General features: G+C 41.6%; 2 protein-coding genes across 4 annotated transcripts in view; both read right to left on the reverse strand.

Moving 5' to 3' along the window:
• Positions 1-4,323: 4,323 nt before the first annotated feature.
• Positions 4,324-8,584, reverse strand: S1PR1 (sphingosine-1-phosphate receptor 1). Its single transcript, XM_027651574.1, has 2 exons — positions 8,463-8,584; positions 4,324-7,140 (listed from the first exon to the last, which is right to left on the reverse strand). Exon 2 carries the CDS (start codon positions 7,008-7,010, stop codon positions 5,871-5,873), a length of 1,140 nt encoding a protein of 379 aa, XP_027507375.1. The 5' UTR covers positions 7,011-7,140; positions 8,463-8,584; the 3' UTR covers positions 4,324-5,870.
• A 4,098-nt stretch (positions 8,585-12,682) lies between these two features.
• The window catches only part of LOC113951057 (uncharacterized oxidoreductase ZK1290.5-like), a 45,316-nt gene continuing 37,996 nt past the window's right edge, over positions 12,683-20,002 (reverse strand). Inside the window, exons 6-9 of one of the 3 annotated variants that reach the window (XR_003529009.1) lie at positions 19,783-19,842; positions 17,575-17,676; positions 14,880-15,021; positions 12,683-12,975 (exon numbers count right to left, since the gene is read on the reverse strand). Coding sequence is in view for 1 of the 3 variants with exons in the window: in XM_027651579.1 (XP_027507380.1) it covers positions 17,581-17,676; positions 19,783-19,842 (156 nt within the window). In the remaining 2 variants the exon portion in view is untranslated. The remainder of the gene's footprint in view (positions 12,976-14,879; positions 15,022-17,574; positions 17,677-19,782; positions 19,843-20,002) is intronic. The other 2 variants (XR_003529010.1, XM_027651579.1) reach the window with 2 other exon arrangements.

A 20,002-nucleotide genomic window follows, 5' to 3' on the forward strand; every position in this document is an offset into this window, starting at 1 on the left:
TGGGCTGCTTTGAATTAACATCTCTGTGCCAACATAAAGGATTTGTTCAAAAGGTGCATGGATCAAATAACCTTGATCAGAGAGAGAAAATACACACTAGCTGCAAGCAATTTCTTATCTTGTGCCTAAACCAGCAGTAGAAGTGGGAGTTGGATGGAAATAAAAAAACATCTAAAAGTGCCTGGTTCACATGGATTCCTTGCGCAACAGGCATCGAAGTGGTCAACAGATTAGAAGAAATCGTTAGACCATTGCTGTGTCTTCCCTGAAAGCAAAAAAGATAACAATGCAGACTGTGGTGAGTTGTTTTTCAGCACTTCTTCAGAATGTGTTTTCCAGCTAACATCTTGATCCTTCTTCCAAACGTGAGGATAGAGTTGAACATGTTGCTAGATTTATTTTTTTTCTTCCACTTAAGAGTAACTAAGCAGCATCCAGCTCATCAAAGTGCAAGGAAATACTGCAAGTAACTGGGTAATAATTGAACTGGCAGATTCTCCCCCCATTCAAAATTAACATAGATACCACCTCTTTGAATAGTACCACAAAATTCAAAGTATTCACTTGTAAACATCCTTGTGTGTCTATTATATATATCTCTTTGTGGGAGGGTTCCCAAGACCTTACCTACAGTTGTTCAGGAAAGAGTTACAGAACTAAGGATAGAGTTCACAAGTGAAAATCCTCAAAATCCTCAGCTTTGTGTCTGCATTACCAGAGAGGATTCCTTCATTTCAAGTGTAAAATATCAGACTGTAGTCCAGCTATCCTCTCCCCACCCCCAGCCACAATCCCAGATTGTCCCCGATGCCTGTTCTCTCAGTCGCAGTCTTGTGCCAAATCCAATTTTCACATCATGAACATTTTTATTGCACATTCTCTGTAACCATATAAATTCTATTTCTATTGCTTAAAGCAATTCACACCCCCACCTTCACATTATACAGCTGTAGGTGCTAAGTGTGGGCAAGAATTTGTCTGAGACATTATTCCAGCAATTTTTATTGGTATCCTGCTAAGTCAAAAAGTCTTGGCTTATGCCAAGTATATTATTGTTTAAGAGAGCAAAACTACCTTTAGCAGTCAGCTCAGGTCAGGACCTCTAAGTGTCAGCTGTGGCTTACACCAGATTTGTCACAGGTAGTGATACAGTTTTCATCAGTGATTTCACAAAGCCCAGCAGATAATTTTAACCCAGTATTTATTCAGTGATTTCCCTCTAGCCTGTGTTTTCCAAATGTCCATTTGTTTTCAAAGCTGTGCAGTCAGTATTTTGAGCCCGCTTTTAGCTGAGTGGAGTGATTCTGAATAAACGCTGCAAATGCTACATACACATCTTAATATTTAATGTGGCTTTGGTCACGCATGTTTCTGATGAGCCGTTTTTATGTATAGTTACTGTACCGTGCACCTAAAAATGGGTCTTCTCCAAGCAGTAATTCACAAAAGCTCAAAATAAATATTGGCCTTTGTGTCAGGTTTCCATTATGTGAGTACTAACCCAGGCTGGTGGAAGGTTCACAGAGGGTTGACGGAGCTTTGTGAGCTCTGTTTTATTAGGACTTTTCCATGCCGGAGCACTCCTGGGTGTGGCTGATGGGATTTCCTGCCTTTTGTCCCATGAAGGTAGCACGGAAGGTCCAAGTGCAAGGAAACACTTCCCGCTTCACTCCCAAATAAGATTTTTCAGCAGAGTAAGAGACTAGAAAAGTTTGTGAAAGCAGATTACAGAAACTTAAGTTAGATGGATTCTGTTTGGGTTTTTTGTTTCTTAAATCTTGACAGTTCAGTTGTATTGGATTAATTTCATTTTCCAAGAAAAACAGTATAAGGAATTATTGAAACACAATAGCTGTTTTCCTAGCAAATTTCATTGGGGAATTTCCAGCATTTCATAGCTGAGCAGGTTTACATAGCTCTGGTTTGCATATCCACATTTTTGGGTGCTTTGTCAGTTTGACCCTTTTTACAACATCTGACAGTGCCTCAGACCATACAAAATTGAATCAGTATTGAGGTCTTCCAGGCCAAATTAGGAAATAGGAAATGTTACAGTTGGGCAATCCATAAATTTCTTAGTTGACAGAGTAAGAAAAGGATGGATAACAGTATTTTTACAATTTCCTGTTCCCTAGTTTTAGTCCTGGCTGCCTGTGGTGTACAGCATGCCCAAGGTTAGTTCCTGCTGAGCGGTCTGTGGGGCATTCAGGCTGCAGCCCCTCTGTTGCCCAATGTACACCCTGCTACAACTGGCTCTCACAGAGGCATACCTAGTCAGGGAGTTGCCAGGGAAGCAACAGAGAGATTTTATGATAATTTTCTATCCCTGTTCTATTTCTTGCACTGGAAGAACAGCTAGGAAAAAGAATAAACATCAAAGGGCCAGGTTACTCTGAATAATTGAGGCTATTCTGTTTCACAGAGACATTTGGTATAATGCACCTTTTCAGTCCTCAGTTCATTTTCTCTGCCTGTTTGTCACATGGCCAACACCAGGACAAACCTCCACACCCTTTCCATGCACACAGAAGGCAGGCTGGGGCTGGAATGGTGCTTTCTACATTGCACCCTTCAGAACTGTGCACAAGACTTTTGGCCTAACCTGCTGGTATATGGGAATGCATAGCCCTGGCCAAGGAGCTGCAGAGTTCTCCTGCAGGAAGTTAGGAACAGTACAAAATGGCCTGTCTTTATTTTTTCATGGCAGGAACCCTTACGTTATTAAGGTTATTATTTTATTACAGTTATTGTTCCCTGAGTCTTGTCTACATGCATAGATGTGGCCTGTCTATGGAGGAAGCCGGTTTCAGTCACCATGGTCAAGAGTGTAGGAAACACTTCCCATGGCCCAGTGCCACACTCTGGTGCGTGCGTGTCTTTTATTGCATGAATTACGTAGGGCTTTGAGTTCTCTACGAAAACTGGGCTCCCATCTCACAGTCACCTCCACAGGGGAAACAGTCATTCTCCAAGAAGGCCCACAGTGCAATTAGATGGGGCAGATAAGCAAGGGATACAGAAACAAAGGCAAAGCAAAGGGAAGTGACTCACCTGTGGGCTATCAGCTACGAGTACAGAAAGGCCAGTGGTAGTCACGAGGGGTCAGTGGCACAGCCATGCTGATATAGCTCATCCCTTGTCACATGTGGAACAAACAACCTTAATGCCCATAAGGCTTCAGGAGCAGAAGGGCCCCAGTCCTTTGGATAAAAACACCTCTACAAATTCAGATGTCCCTGTGCATTGCCTCATCCCTGTACATTGCCTTTATTTACTCACTGGGAGCACAACGAGGGCTTAACTTGGACTTTCATGGTTTACATACTTGTGGTGCTCTGCACAGAAGTGACTTTATCCCTGGGACAAAGCAGTGCTTTCCCTCATGACTGTCAGCACCCAGAGTACACCATCCCTGCCCAAATGAAGGCCTGAGCCAAGAGACACTTTATCTTGTGCACAAATACAGATTTGCCATTTTTTCCAGCCTTTCTCAGGTCACTAATTAAAAGCCTAGGAAGTGAGCACACATGAAATCATTCCTTCCATACAGGCAGACAGATGGAGAGAAATTCCAGCCTGTTTCCACTCTTTTGTCTTCAGGGCATTTTTGGAATTTCCTTCAGGAAGAGAGGTTATGACCCAGAGCCTTCCTCGGTGAGTACGCTCTCGTTTCCCACAGTAAACCCTGCACAGTGATGACATACAGTACGAGAAGGTGAGGTTTATCTTCACACTCCAACTGCATCCTGTATGAGCTCCATGGAACTTAAAAGTAATGCTGAGAGGCAACAGCCGCAAGAGAGGAAATGGAAGTCAAGCCTTTGGAAGAAGTAACGCAGCATCTAATCCACTCCATTGCCATGGTCTTCACTGGTGGACCCAGCAGAGCTGCAGTGCTTGCAGAGTTGAGGCCACCATTCGGTGTTTCATGTAATTCCTCCATGTTTGCAGTAAACTAAGAATTAAACTTACGAACCACACTGGTGAAACAAGTGAATTATTTCACTTATTCTGCTCTAGGCAGTCACGGTAAAACTGGTTTTCCTTCTGTTCGTACTTCATTAGCTGTTGGAGAAGGACTGCTACTCCAGAGATTTTTCTAATGGCATTCCAGTAATACACCATATGCTGATGAAAAAGTTATAGATTAGCATTCATTCTGTATTTTACGTGATCCTGTGACATTATGCATTTTATGTCCCCACAGAATTGACTTAATCCCAGCATGTACTGAAATCAAGGAATTCTTTCAGTGGCTTCTATCAACAAAAAAACACACCTGGCATGAATACAATAATACAAAACTACCAGTAATCTGATAACAGAATCTTTTAAAAAATCAGTTTATTAATGTTTAGAAGTCAATAAAGCTATGTGCAAATTGAACAATAAAAGTCAGAAACATTTTAAATACTATTTTTTAAACCAGAAAAAAATCCAACAGTTTAATTGCACTGGAAATTTTACTACAAAGGCAGTACATTTTCTTTACAAAATACACTTCTAGGAATTGCCAATAACTGTAAATCAGTCACTTTCTCTCAGCTATCCCAGATATACCACTTTTGTTATAGCAATATTCTAGGCGCATGAAGACTCCTGCATCTTATTAACTTATTTACATTGTACACATTCAACCCCATTAGAACAGGTTAGAAAAATAGAGGAGTAAAAATGATGCTGTAAAACAAATACATTCAATTTAATGACAGGTACTTCTTCCATGAATTGATAAAATACAGACATCTTTGCTGAAATTATAAACATTAATAAAATGTGCCAAAATGTATTGCATTTTGTTATGGAAGTGCATTTATCTATAGTCATTTCACTTCAACTTTCCTTTTATTTTTCTGAAACTCAGGGTACTCTTTTCAGATTTTCCAACTGATCTTTACTTTTGGACAGGCTTTTAACCTAACACTGAAATGTCCCTTCAGTTTTTAGCTCTTCTTACTTAGGCAAAAATCCTGCTGTTAGTACTATTTTTTACTATTATGTATACTTTCAGTCATCTTGAAGAGAAATGACACTTAGTTCTACCTTGCGTTTTTCATGATAATGCAGTTGATTTAATGCTATAGAATAAAAAGGCAATCAATGTATGGGGCCAAATGCTGTTCTGATCTACTCCATAAAATCTGACGCAGTCAATGGAATTGTACAGGTGAAAGTAACTGGAGAACCTAGCTCATGGTCTTCAAATGTAATATGGACTGACAGCAAAAATTCACAGCTATGATCTTGCTAAATAAAACCCCAACAGCTTTGGACTCTGCAGATTAAACCTTATGACTTAACTAAAAACTCTGCAAAGTGATGCCAAATTATGGTTGTATGTGGTCTAAATTATATTTGTGTGATCTCTTTTCATGTTATGTGCTAAACAAACACTTCTAACCAATGATACCAGAGCCACTACTAAATTCGGTACAGAAAGATCTTTGTGTCAGTGGTTTGCTGCAAGGAGAAAAAACTTCACATTCTTCTCACATGGGAAAAAAAAAAAAAAAAAAAAAAGATTAATTCTCCCTTTCCCTCCTCCCCCTCTCTCTTTCTCTCACACACACCAGGCATCATTTCACCAAGGCATCAGTCTTTCAGAGTTACTAAGGAGATTTCAGGATATGAATGCGCCTGACAATCCTGAGCTGCCTCAGTGCAAAGACAAAACACGCTCCAGGAAAAAAAGACTTCCAAGCCAGAACAGTCTGTCCCATTTCTTGAACTCCAGCCTCACAACTGCACCGTTTGCCTCATTAGAACTAATGCTACTTGCTCACTCAGCCCAATGCTGCTCCTGTGAGCAGGAGGCATCCCAGCTCCCCCACTTCAGAGCAAGGCTCTGAAATACACCCCTATGGTTATTCCTAAGAAGATGAGGTAACATTGCCCGAAGACATGATGGTTTCAGGATGGTCACCGTCCTCCTTCTGTGGGTGTGAGGAGTTGTCAGACTTACTCCGGCTGAACTCCATCCCTCCAATGATCGGCCTTTTGAATTTGGTCCCAGAATCCGCTGGGGGACATTTGCAGCAGCACAAAATCTTGATGAAAGCCCTGCGCATCTCTTTGTTTGTCAAGGTGTAGATGATAGGGTTCGTGGCTGAATTGAGCACGGCCAGCACTAAGAAATACTCTGCTTTATAGAGGATTTGGCAGGTCTTCACTTTACATCCCACATCCAGTAAAAGCAGGATGAACAGAGGAGCCCAGCAGGCAATGAAGACACTCAGGACTATGATCACTGTCTTGAGCAGGGCTAGTGACTTTTCTGAGCTCCTAGTAGCTTTGGTAATGTTTTTCCGAAATGTCAGCCTGCGGCTCCTAGTCCTCACCATGGAGTAGATCCTGCAATACAGGACGACAATAGATAGCAAAAGGCCAGTGAAAACGGTTGTGCAAAAGAGAATATAGTGCTTGTGGTAGAGAGGCAGCACGGTGGAGCAGTTGGACAAGAGGCTGATGCAGTTCCAGCCCATGATCGGGAGTCCCCCAAGGATCACAGAGATAACCCAGCAAGCGCTGATCAGCAAGAAGGAGCGGAAGCTGTTGCTGCCATTGTGGAGTTTCATCTTCAACATGGTGATGTACCTCTCAATGGCAATGGCCAACAAGCTGAACACAGAAGCTGACAAGGCAACAAACATGCTGCCTTCTCTTACAAACCACTGGGAGGGTGTGAGGCTATAGGTTTTGTGTCCAGATAGCAGGAGGTTGGCAGTGTAAGCCACACCAGCCAACAAGTCTGAAAGAGCCAAGTTCCCAATGAAATAGTACATTGGTCTGTGAAACTTCTTGGTTTTCCAGATGGTAAGCAAGACAAAAATGTTCTCTAAGATTATAAAGCAGCAAATGATGATAAAAACCACAGACGTCACTTTAATTCCACTGTCCACATTCTCATTTAGCTTTCCCGTGTAATTATAATGCTCTTTGATGACATAGTTGACATCAGTGTTGGCCGGGTTGCTCATGACCTTCAGCGGGGCAGTGGTGCCAGAGCTCATGGTGCCCGGCTGGCGCTCCTTCCCCAGTGGCACCGCACGGTGACACCGACCGCAAATCCGGGGGCTGCCCCGCAGAGCCTTGGCCCCGCAGCCTGCCCGGTGCTGCTGCACGGCCTCAGAAACTGCAGCCCTGAGAACAAGAGGCACAAAGCCCAGAGTTAAAAGAAGGAAGGCAAACAATGTAAAAAATGATAAAGGGTTTAAGATAATCTGCTAGTTTAATTGTGTACCAGAATCATATAGGTATTCACACATGAACCAGTTTCATTCAGCTACTAAAATACATTTAAAAGATGGTTAGGCATATTCAATAAGTAAAGCTAATAAGACAAAGTTCTGTCACTCAGAGCTGAACAGGTAAATTGGAGTCAGCAAGGACTGCATTACTGGACTTTTTCCAACTTAAAAGATCTCAAAGCTCCCCAGCAATAAGTTCTAGCCTTCTTTTTTTCAGTAGGAAACACAACTTGTAATACAACAGCAGAGATTTAGAAAGGGAAAAGGCTCGCTTGATTTAACTGCAAATGTATGAAAGCCTGCACAGAAATTACTTGACAGGAGACCTGTACTCTCCTCCATTAATAAAGCCTGAATGCACTTTGCAAGGGGGTAGTTATGCAATTTACTGATGCCATCTCAAACAGTGGTAAATTCACTGATGTGTATGTAAACAAAAGATCATCTCAAAGCTGTAAACAGGTAAGGGGGTGCCCTTGCTAAACACAAGTAAGAACATGCTTTACAAAAGCCACAGCAGTAAAAAGTTTAGAAAAGCAAAAAACAAAAACGTAATTAAACCACAGCGCAAGCCCATTCCATGGGTTTGAAACAAAGAATGTCAAAAAACCCCTTGCATTTAAAGAACTAGTATTGCAAGCTTTTGAAATAGGTATGATTAAGGAATACACATATAGAGCAAACTCTCTTTACATATAAAGGTTTTGTAGTGGACATTTAAAAAGAATTAAACCCCAGGTATCGTGCAAGGGAAAAAGAACAGCAGGCAGAGTTGTTAAATTACAGCCTAACCCTAACCGGGGCAGAGCAGGAGGTCCGAGGCCAGTGGGTTCAACTCCTTGCTCTGTTCCCGAACTCCAGTTCGCACAGCTCCCAGGCTCAAACTCGCCCCGCTCCAGTCCCGCACCGCTCCCAGGCTCAAACTCGCCCCGCTCCTGTCCCGCATCGCTCCCAGGCTCAAACTCGCCCCGCTCCAGTCCCGCACTGCTCCCGGGCTCCAACTCGCCCCGCTCCGGTTCGGTCTCTACCGCGCGTGGCTCCCGTCCCGCACCACCTCGGCCGGACGAAGCCCCCGGCCGGGCACGGCGCGGCCCGGGCAGCTCCCCCTCTCCCCCCGTTTTGTTTCGGGGCCCCAGGGGTCGCGCCGAGCGAGACCCGCAGCGCCGGGATCCCCCGTGCCGCGGTGCGGGCGGAGCGCGGCTCCCCGAGCCTCACCTCGCTCCAGCGCGGCGCGGAGCCCCGGCCGGCCCTGCGCATCTTGCGTGCCCGCGGAGCAACTCCGGTGGGCGGGCCGGGGGGCTCGGTGGTTTTAATGTTTCTGCAGCTGCCGCTCTCCACCCTTTTCCGATCCTCCTTTCTAACTCCTCCCTGCTGCGTGCGGGACCTGCACGCCCAGCCCAGCCCAGCCGCCGCCCCGCCCGGCGTGAGCACGGCGGGCGCTGCTGCGAAGTGCTCCCCCGCGGGACCCCCTGGCCCTGCCCGGACGGAGGAGGAGGGGAAGGGGACGCCGCGGTTGCATCCCAGCCGTGTCCGCCCCGGCAGCGGCCGCCGCCCGGCGCTCCGGGCGAGGAGGAGCCGGCAGAGCCCGGCCGGCTCCGAGCGCGGTCCCTGCGCCTCGGAGATGCGGGGGCAGATTCCCGACCCTCCGGCTTTCTTACCCCCCCGAGGAGGCACAGCAGGGCTATGGCCATATGCCACCTCCGTCCTGCCTCTCACAGGACCTGGGAAGTCATGTTTAAGGAAACACCTGGAAGAGGCTCTTCCATTTTCCCACTTCACCAAGGTGTGTTTTTGCCCTGGCAGGCCCGGTGGCTGCCACCCGCACGCTGGCCTGCAGCTTCCTGAGGCGCTGGGTGACTCACGAGCGGCTCCCCCCGGGCAGGCACCGGCCCGATGGGGCAAGGATGGTGCCAGGCTGCACACTGGAGAGGCAGAAGCCAGCACTGACCCACGGGGGATAAGCTCACTTTCTGCCACTGTCAAACAGCACCAGGTGTTGGTGTTTTCACATTAAAAAAAAAAAAAAAAAACAACAAACAAACAAACAAAAATCTGTGCATGTTCAGAGGATGCTGTAAAATACCTACATGTTTGAAAATACGAAGTTTTAAATTCATTTTTTTTAAAAACCAAATTGGCAATGGCAACTACTTACAGTGGTAACAGAGTTATTACACAGAAACAGAGAAAGAAGTGAGTTTAGGTTTTATAACTCCTCTCTTCAAACTTTTAAAAGAAAAAGCACCTTGGTGTATGTGAAATGCTAACTCTGGTGGTAATCTATCATTGCACTTACTGCAGAAATTTTCTTCTTCCTTCCTTACTCTGTTCTTGCTAACTCCAAATTGAAATGCAAACAAATATCACAATACACCAGAGCTCAATATATCAGGTCTTTCAGTTCATAGCATCACACTAATCAATTAGCAGTAGCAGTTGTTATGGGGAAGCAGCTTTCCTCTGAAAGACAGTAAGAGTACTCTACCCTCAGGAAGAGGGTAGAGGGTCCCTCTCTTATTTATGCTAATAGTCACGCTTCAATTGTTCCACGCCTCTCCCAGAATGACTCAGATAAATTACACTGGCAAACAGACATTAACTCTTCCACCACAAAGCTAGAAACTTGAAAAGATGTTTAGCCTCCTGAGAGCCTGGAGGAAAATACAGCCGTTAAGTTACAACTGTCAGAAAAGGCATGTGAAATAAATCATGCTTGAGGCTGACATATGCATCCCCTGCAACTGCCTGACATACCCTAGATATTTCAAGCTTTCCCCCTTGTTTAGCTAATATGTAGAAAATACTAAATAAAAATGCATTCACTGGGCATTTCCCTCGAGGAAGTAATTCTCACCTAATTTTAAGCAAGAGGAACATATTAAAGGAACATGCTTTAATTAAAGGTTAGAATGACTCAGGGTTTCATTAGTCAGATGTACAGGCTTTCATTTTGGGGCTACTGGTTACCAACTGAGAGAACTCCAATTCAGAGATGTTACATTCAACAAATTAATTTTTCTGTGTGTAAAATCATAGAATCATAGAATGGTTTGGGTTGGAATGGACCATAAAGATCATCTTGTTCCAACTCTCCTGCCATGGGCAGGGACACCCCACTAGGCCAGGATGCTCAAAGCCCCATCCAACCTGGCCTTGAACACTTCCAGGGATGGGGCATCCACCCTTTCTCTGGGCAAGCTGTTCCAGGGTCTCACCACCCTCACAGTAATGAATTTCTTACTAATATCTAATCTAAAGGTATTCTCAGTTTGAAGCCATTCTCCCTTGTCCTGTCACTACATGCTCTTGCAAAAAGTCCCTCTTGCAGCTTTCCTGTAGGCCCCCTTTAGGTACTGAAGGGCCACAATAAACTAACCCTGGAGCCTTCTCTTCTCCAGGCTGAACAAACCCAACTCTCTCAGCCTTCTGAGCATCTCTCATAAGAGAGGTGGTCCAGCCCTGTGATCATCTTTGTGGCCCCCTCTGGACCTGCTCCGACAGGTCAATGTCCTTCCTGTACTGGGGACCCCAGACCTGGACACATTACTCCAGGTGGGGTCTCCCCAGAGTGCAGTAGAGGGGCAGAATCCCCTCTCTCAGTGCTGGCCACACTGCTTTTGATGCAGCCCAGGACACGGTTCACTTTCTGGGCTGCAAGCTCACATTGCTGGGTCATATCCAGCCACTCATCCACCAGCACTCCCAAGTCCTTCTCCATCCCTGGGGGGTTGCCCCACCCCAGGTGCAGCACTGGGTAAAATACACAGGCAATTTCAGTTCCACTCCAAAAGGTTGAGTATTTGTATCACTAAAAGTATCATTAAAATTAGATGACCACACACACTTACAGCCCTCTTGACATCTCAACAGAGGAAACTGAAATACAGCTTCACTCTTCTCAGCCAAATGAAGCCAGATCAGCTGGATTTGCACTGAAAGCCGTCTAAATCCTCAGAGATGATAGGTTAACATGGCTCAAACTGCACAGGTTCTAGCCTCCTTACCAGGGCTGAAACACAAGTAAACTCAGGTAGGTCCAGCCAAGTCTACCAAAAGTGTAGTTGCTGCTAAGTGTTCAGCAAGGGGTTTACACCAGGGTTATACTCCATCCCCACCAACAGAACAAGCCACCAACAGAATGAGAACTCTTTTTTCTCAGTACCTCTCCAACTGCCAGGTCCACTGTTAAGGAAGCTTGTACTTCTGTGAAATACATACAGAAATCCAGTGTATATACAGCTCCTTTGAGAACTCGACTTGGAATTGCCTACGGTCAGAATAAGGAGAAAGAACAACACAATGTTATTCATGCAGCATTTCAGAAATAACCAGAATGCAGGTCTCAGTCTAATGCCAGCAGGAGAGCTGCACACATCAGAACACTGAACTGTCATGTAACAGCCGCTTCACCTGGGTAAACTCGTTAAAAAACTGTTTTGCAACATGTCCACAAGCATAAAGAGGCAAAGGCATTTGGTCACAGAGATCCTGAGTATGTATATGCTCCCAGGTACTTGAGTTTTTAGGATGAGCAGAAACTCATGTTTTAGAGCACAGCAACAACAACATAACACGAACTGCCTGTGACAATCAAACTTGTGGAATTTCCAATGACAGGCTTAGTGTAGTGAGGATTGCAGAAGCAGGGCTAGTCACAGGGCAATTTCCTTGCAGGAAAATGCTTTGATCGTGTCAGAAAAGAAGCTGTAAGCTGGGGTCCGCCCAATGCCTGCGTACCAAGACTGGTGGCCTCTGACACCACCAGGAGACCGTACTCTCCCAGTGCTAATGCGGCTGGATAACTCACAATTGCATCAGAGGAGTGTCTGAACACTATCCATCTGGAAAAGATAGTGAAAATCCCTGCAAGACAGATTAGCAAAGGATTTGTCTCCAACACGTCATTCTTTTGTACCTTCAAAAATCTTTATCCATATAAGCAAAATGTACTTTTAATCATTCTGACACAATTTAGACCACAAAGAGAGCCATTCCTCCCTAAGTGCTGGGTCACGAACAGGGATCCTTAAAACAGTACCAAGAGAGCAGGTCTGATCACCAAGAAAGTATCCAGAGTGGCCTCCAGAATCCCCCAAAATTCTCATGACTACAAGAAATATAAAAACAGTGAAAAAGTCAGATTCATATTTCTGCTGCAATATCTGAACAAACATTCCATATTTTGAATAATTTGTCAAAATTTGCATGCATTGTAGCATGCTCTTATATGCGCCGTTAAGTAACTAATACTTTTCAAAATCTGTAAGCTAATTTGTTCATATTGGTTAAAATGACACCTTAAATGAAGTTACAGGCAGGCAGAAGAAAATTATAACATTGTGAGATAACCTATACTGGGGGGCTATACCAGAAAGTTCAGAGAGAGCAAAAAAAATGTAAGCATTTCTGTATCTGTAAGAAAGCAACACAGAAAAGAGCAAATTAAATTATTTTATTAATTTGTTAACATAACAGTAAATACAAACAATTGATACTGATTCTTGTGTGATAATTCTTAGGTATTCTTTGAATATCTAAGAGAACAATTCAGATTTATTTTTCAGTTTAAAATGAATTAATGCTTCAGTTGCATCACTTTTGCAATCTAGAAGAATCTGGTTTTAAATTATAGTTTCCACAGGGGACAGGTTAGATGAATTAATTTTCTGTTGATATTCATAGTGTTCAAAAATTCCTTATCTTCTTTCCTCAGATTAAAATCAAAAACCTAGTTTGGAGAAAAAAAAAGTGATGAGAACATTGCAAAGACTAAAGCACACATATTTCTTCTGTATCAGCACATAGATGGCCTGTTTTTATGTTCTTGATATTGATCATTAATATTAATTAAATGTCCTTTTTGGTTTTAAAAAGTTATTGTAAAACGTTTACATTTTTGTGCGAATTTGTACTTTATTTTTTCACTACGATGAATATAACATTAGGAAAAGCTCAAGTCCAAAGGGAGAGAATTGAAGTAGTTGAGAAGGTGACATGCAGTGGATATCATTGCACCCAAACTGTAACACACTGTAATATAGGGGGCAATTATTAAGAGGATGATGCTACAAAGCAGTGCAAATAATTGGCCTTTTTTTTTTTTTTTCAAAAGTACAGACATCTTATTGAAGGCTACAAAAAGTGCCAAAAAATTAGGTACAGAAAAAGTCTCCCAGCACAGCAACACAAAAAATTGCTGGGTTGGCTTATCTGTAATTTTTACCCAATGCACAATAGTCAGAGATGAGCTTCAAAGCTTTGGAAGGGGTGTGGCAATGTAGAAAGAGTTAACTGCTTAGATTCAATCAGTGCCAGCAAGAGCTATGCCACCTTTATCCCCATTTTCAAACACATGGGTTAACCACAGTGCAAAAAATGGGGCAAATATTACGCAGTCTACCTGGCTCAGTGAATTTGTGAACTTACTAGTATTACAGTTTCTTTATTACACATGCTAGTCAGAAAATAATGCCTTGAAAGCCATGATGGGGGACAGGTGTGATAGAAACACTTCTGCAGTCCAAATAAGAAAAAAAAAAATCTTGAATATGCACTTTAAAACCCCATTTCCATTATTTTCCAATGAAACATTCTTGAGTGCCTTTACCTCCAGTAATATAAAAGATGAAGCAAGAAAATATAAAAGAAGCAAGAAAAAAGAAGAGAGGGAGCCACTCATTAGGCAAGAAGCTTCTTGGCTGCACTGAAAATGGTCTCACACTTTCCACTGAGTTTTAGTTTATATTTTTCTTTTCCTTATATGTTTCAAGAGAGTCCTCTTCCATTAGGAGTCACAGAGCTCCTGCAAAGGCAGCTGACTGCACTTAGGTAGATGGCACTGATAAATTGTATCTTATTTTAAATAATGGTTTATCTCAACTAAAAAGGAGTGCCCCAATAAGTCACTACCATAAATGACCTACATGATAGGGAAAAAAAAAAGTTACTTCAGTTTTCTGGTGTACTCCCTGATCCTATTGACGAGATGATGGGTTATGTGGATGAAACGGAGGCATTGCTGTATCTTAAAAAGGGTCATTGTAGAAAGGTGAAAAAGTTTTTTCCCTTTAGAGAAAATTTGTTTTACAGAAATAAGAGCAAGAGGAGGAATTTCAACTCTGGGGAAGAATATGCATATAATTCCAAGAATTCACTTGAGGGACAAATTCTGAGTTCAAAATAAAACAAAACCTTAAAAAATGAGCACCTCCAGGCTAACTGACCAAAGAATAAATAAAAAAATGGAATTGAACTTCCTGATTTCATATGCTCAGCACTTTTATATCCTTTTGGTCTTCCATGTTCTGCTTCTATTACCAAACATCACTCCTCCCTGCTACCCCTAAATCTTGCTACTGTTCACTTGCTAATTTCTTATTAGTTGTCTTATTTCTTTGATCAATGTCATCAGTACTTTAGAAAGGTTCATTGAGAGGAGGTGATGAGGACTCATTCTTTAGCAGCCTTTGCTTGAAATCTACTACCACAAGACTTATGTCAATTTAGTTGTGGAGAGGAACATAAAATATGAATCTACTGATTCTGTCTTTCCCTCTACAACCTCACCAAAAGTAAAAGAGGACTCACTCAATGATTCTTAATTAACAAACACAGTATAAAACTTGTGAATACCGTATTCAAAGGAAGAGGCTCCAGTGACTTATCTCAAGGACACAGGAGATAACAGGGTTCCAGTCTCCTAGGGCAATTAATAGCTTCTAGCAGAAAACAATGGCTCTTAGTGAGGCACAATGTGCAAAACTGCTCATCACACCTGGGAGAAAGATAGCTTGGGTCAACTGAGTCTTGGCACTGAAAAAGCTTATTTTCGCCTTAAATTACACTTGACCTTGTACACAGTTCAAATTAAACTCTTCTGTAGTTCTAAAGGCACTGCTTGATAGCAAAGAAGTGCTAGGAAAGATTACAAAATAATAATAATAATGAGAAAAAAAACCCACAGAAAAAAAGTCCTGAACCAACAACAGTTAGGAGTGAATATAGTTAGAAAAGTATCAGATTAAAACTGTAACTTGCCACAGCTATTCCTTAAGAATAATGCTTTTTTTAGTAATACTATTTCTGATTATTCCCTTCATTACTCATTGCACTGCTTAGATACCATGACCTAGATTAAGAAAATGGTGGCTTGACTTCCTAGCAAAAGCAGATGCAGACACAAAAAAACACTCTAAAATCTCTTGGACAGAAGGAACAGTGAAATATATTAATGAATTCAAAGCCATCCTCACTGTATATTAAGTCACCTCTGTGGGGCATTTCCAAGAAAATCTGTTTTAATTCCATTTAGCTCAGAACAAGGGAGGTCATCAGTCAGAATTAAGGGCAAAAAACCCAGAACTGTTATAACCAACATGGGACTTCTAGCCACATAACTAGGCCTAACTGATCCTGGTCTGGTAATACTGGAGCTAGAATTTGCTAGCATATATAAAGATTTAGTACGAATCATTCATGCTGGGAGTAGCATGTTGATGTGATGTCTGTTTCTTCAGAGAGAACTAGAGGTGAAACTCAGACTTATCTTTTGTAATTTCTGAAAGTCTTCACTACCAAAAAAGCCACACTGAGTGAGTATTAGGCACATGACTCACTTCTAGTCCTCATTTTATGAATTCAGATACACTGTAAAGCAAGGACTCCCTCAACAGCACAGTTTGAATTTTTTTCCATATTGCTAAGGTGTTGTTCGATAAAGTGACTTTTCAAAAGTAGTATTAGCTGATAGCCACTAGTAGAAAGGTTTATTTCTGGACAATCTTTCCAACTTTCACTTAGTCATTGCCATCATTTTCTGCAAAAGATAAAAAAAGCCAAGAATTACCTTAGTTTTATAAGTGAGCCTTACTTTTTGGAACTATTGAACCCCTCATCACAAAAGTTAAGCCAAGTACGGAGCTGTTCTTAGACACCTGAAGTGGCATTCCCGGACTGCAGGCCAAGCTTGAAACACCAGAAAACAGCCTTACTGGAGAGGTTGTGTATCTTTCTCAGAACATTACACTGTACAGGTATTAGTAAGCAGCATTTCATATATTTTTTAAAATAATAAATAATATATTCATGGTTTCAGAGGCAAATCTAGACAAATTTTTATGGAAAAGTTTACTAGGAAAAACTAGCCAAATACTCTGAGGAGCTGTTATCAAAAAGGTAAGTTTGTCTGTATTTTAGCCAAGCTCTACTTTGAGGACATACAATGCAGGCTAGAGTATATGATTGCTGTAAGTCACTTCTTGATAAAAAAGCTGAGGAGCTTTGTTTCACAATAAGACTAATGCAGAACAGCACTGGGAAAACTGCCTCAGGAAGTCCACACACAATATAAATCATAATCAGATTTTCCATACCTTTCTAGACGCAGGAACTCCTAAAATATCAAACCAAAGCAACCAGAAGTTGACTACTCAGCCAATAGACTATGCAGGCATATTTCTCAAAACAGATCTGTAAACTACACGTATCTGTATTTATCTCTTTATATAGATAGACATTTTATAAAAAAATCTGAAGAACAGTACAGTCTGTTAATGAGATTTCCTGGACAAACCCAAAGTGAAAGTTAAACTAATTCACACAAAAAGCTCACCAGAATTTTCTCTAAGTAATAACAAAGATGCCTCTTTGGCTCTCAGAGCTCGCTGTTCAACTCAGCTGTGCAGATACTTTATTAGTAAATGGACTTCTCTGGAAAGATTTCTACTTTGTTATATCTACAGGCTACTAAGTAATACACATAAAACTCTCTGAGTCAATGCCATATGCGTAAACCTTTTTTTTGTGATGCTTAGATATTGCATATTACAGTGAGATTGTATTTTTGGTGGAGATTTGCAGTTTATTGTACAACATAAATACTGTTTTATGATACTTTTTTTTCACCCATCCTTTTCTTCTTTGTAGATTCTACCTCTAAGAAAGTACTTGAAAAATTATTTCATACTTAACACCTTTGTTATACACTAGCAGGTATAATTTTTTCCCTACATTTTTCAAGAAGGGATATCTCATCATGCTCTTTGATTAAATGGCCTGATGCAGGGTGGATGGTATAAACAAGAGTCTTTGCATAGGCTTCAGTGAACTAGGGAAGAGGATTTGAGATGGGAATATAAAATCTCTGTGAGGGTAGTAAAAAAGTGCTATCCTCAAAAAAATCTTTTCTGTGTTTTCAATGTTAAGGATTTCAAAATAGTTATCATTAATAGCAGACATTACTATCATGATTACATTCATACTGTAACCTTCCTTGAATTTAAATTACATGGTGTGACTCACTGATCACTGAGAAGGAAAAGGTTCAAACCTTCGTTCACTCAATAAGGCTTGGATCCCAGGAAACATGTCTCCCATCATGCATTCCATTCAGAATTCCAACATCGTCTTCTGCTATTGTAAAATCAAACACCTATGGGAATGTATATATAGTTAACTTCATGAACACAGAGAGAATCAGCAAATTCTTCTTTTATTTTGTCACAGAAAAACACTCTATTAAACTGACAGTCTCCACTGGATCCTTTGCTCCTGAGTGATTAATTTTTATTTGTAGACTCTGTTAAGATGGTTTTGTAGCACTCTGGCCTCAGGCAAGGGTCCAAGACAAGAGTAGTATCAAAGCTGCTCTTTTTGACAGGACTGTATATTGTCACTGCTAGAGGAATAGGAATACCCTGACTGCAATCCCTTTGGGAACCTGAGCTCCGTATTTCACTTACATCCCAGTGTTCAGTCTAGAATGTTACAGTTCTTTTCCTCAGACCTTTAGCCAAAAAAAAATTATTAGAAAGTATCAGGACATTCACAAAGCTAGCACACCAAAGACTGTATCTATCTCGTCTATGATTCTGCTTTGACAAAGCACTCATAGATCAGCTAATACAGAAACAGTGCTACAGTGCCTCAGTATGAACTCGAACTTGAAAGCAATCACCTGTCCTCATGCACAGGTTCTTACAGCCACCGGCTTCTCCTGTGCCGAGACCTGCAACATGGAATTACGGTGTCAGTGGTTTCTTAGCAGATGTCTTATTCAGACATTATCATCAGAAAGTTACTTCTGTTGTCTTTGTCAGAGCTCCTCCATGTTCAGTAAAAAGATCCTGTGGGTCCTGAACTGCTGCCAAATGAGCTCCTCCCATCCCGCATTATCCAGCAATCGCTGTCTGCTGGAATGACCCTTGTAGTCAAATCTCAGTGCTCACTTCAGCCTTTTAAACCTAAACCAAGGACCTGTCACACAACTAGAAACCTATATATTACATACTGAGGCTTAAATGAGAACTGTACTTTCACCAGCTTGACTAGAAGTGGTAGAGACTCAGGCCAACACACTGGCATGGGGAAAAGAAAGCAAATGTGATAAACAATACTCGATAACTGTGCCATTTCCCTCCTCCTCTCCATCTTAAGTGTTTTAAGTTTTGCTGCAACACATTCCCTCAGTTGTGTGAAATTAATTGGTGGTGCCACAGAGTAAACTCTGTAAGAAATAAAATTAATCTAGATTTAAAATATCATTGGGGAAAATAAAAAGAATAAGGAAGGATTTTTAACCTGGTTTTGTTCTCTGATCTGGTTCACACTACAGTACCACAAGCAGCTGTGCTTGTACCACACAAGGCTGTGTGCATGTCAGAATAAATAATCAAGGCAGGAGCTATATAAACAGGCATGGCCACCAGCAGAAATCCTCATTAAATGTATACGTTTGCACCTACACACACACACACACACAGAGTGATAAAAATAGGAGACAGAAGTTTCCTGTCTTGCAAAGTTTCCTCCTGATTTGCTAAACAGTGCATACCCCAATGATATTTTTGGAAGTAACAATAAGGTTGTTGTGGTTTCACCTCCCCAAAGAAAGCACACTCTCAGATTAGAGAAACGGAGAGAAAAATCAAGTAATGAATTAAAACCATTTGGTATGAAAAGGAAATTAAAACAAGGCTGTGGGGAAGGAATCATGCTGCCAATTCTCATTTGTGCCCTCTTTTCTTTGTCCATCCCCTTTCATGCTGGACCTTTTCTGCATGTTGAGTAGAAGGAAGAAGATAGAGGAAGAGTCAGCTCTGGCAAGACTGGGATTTCCTTGGAAGGTCTCCACCTCAGAGAGAGAACCCTAAGTGAGTTTTACAGCTTTCACATAGTGTTATGCACAGCTCCTTCCATTTGACCTGTGTACCTATCACAAAAAGGACCAAACCATAACCAGAGTAGGATGTTCTACAGCCAGCAAAGTCATAAATAAAAATATTAATAATAAAAACCAACTACAAAAGGTCTTCTATGTATTTTTCTTTATACAAAGCAATTTACTCTCTGGTTGATTTCGGATATTTGTAAGTTATGGTTTTCTACTACATTGCATAGTTTTATGATACCATCATTTGCCAACTTTAACTGAGTTACTCCGGTATAAAAGTGGCATAGGAAAATGGGAAGTCAAGCCAAAGTATTAAAAACTGTTATTTGGATGTAAGTCAGACTTGAGTGCATAACCAAATCTTACCTTGCAGTTTTCCTCTATCCTTTCTGCTTTTGTTGACTTTGGAATAGTGACAATCCCATTCTGGAAAACATAATGCTTCTTATCATTAAAATGTACACAGTTTTGAAGAAAATGATCTCTCTTCAAAACATTTCAAGACATTCCTCATGTCTTCTGAGGTTTTAATTTCATTTTTCTGGGGACATTGACATTTCTATATGCCATTTGCAACTGCAGTTAT

Source organism: Corapipo altera, unplaced genomic scaffold (genome assembly GCF_003945725.1).
Source record: "Corapipo altera isolate COAL_440 unplaced genomic scaffold, ASM394572v1 57, whole genome shotgun sequence".
Lineage (NCBI taxonomy): Eukaryota > Metazoa > Chordata > Aves > Passeriformes > Pipridae > Corapipo > Corapipo altera.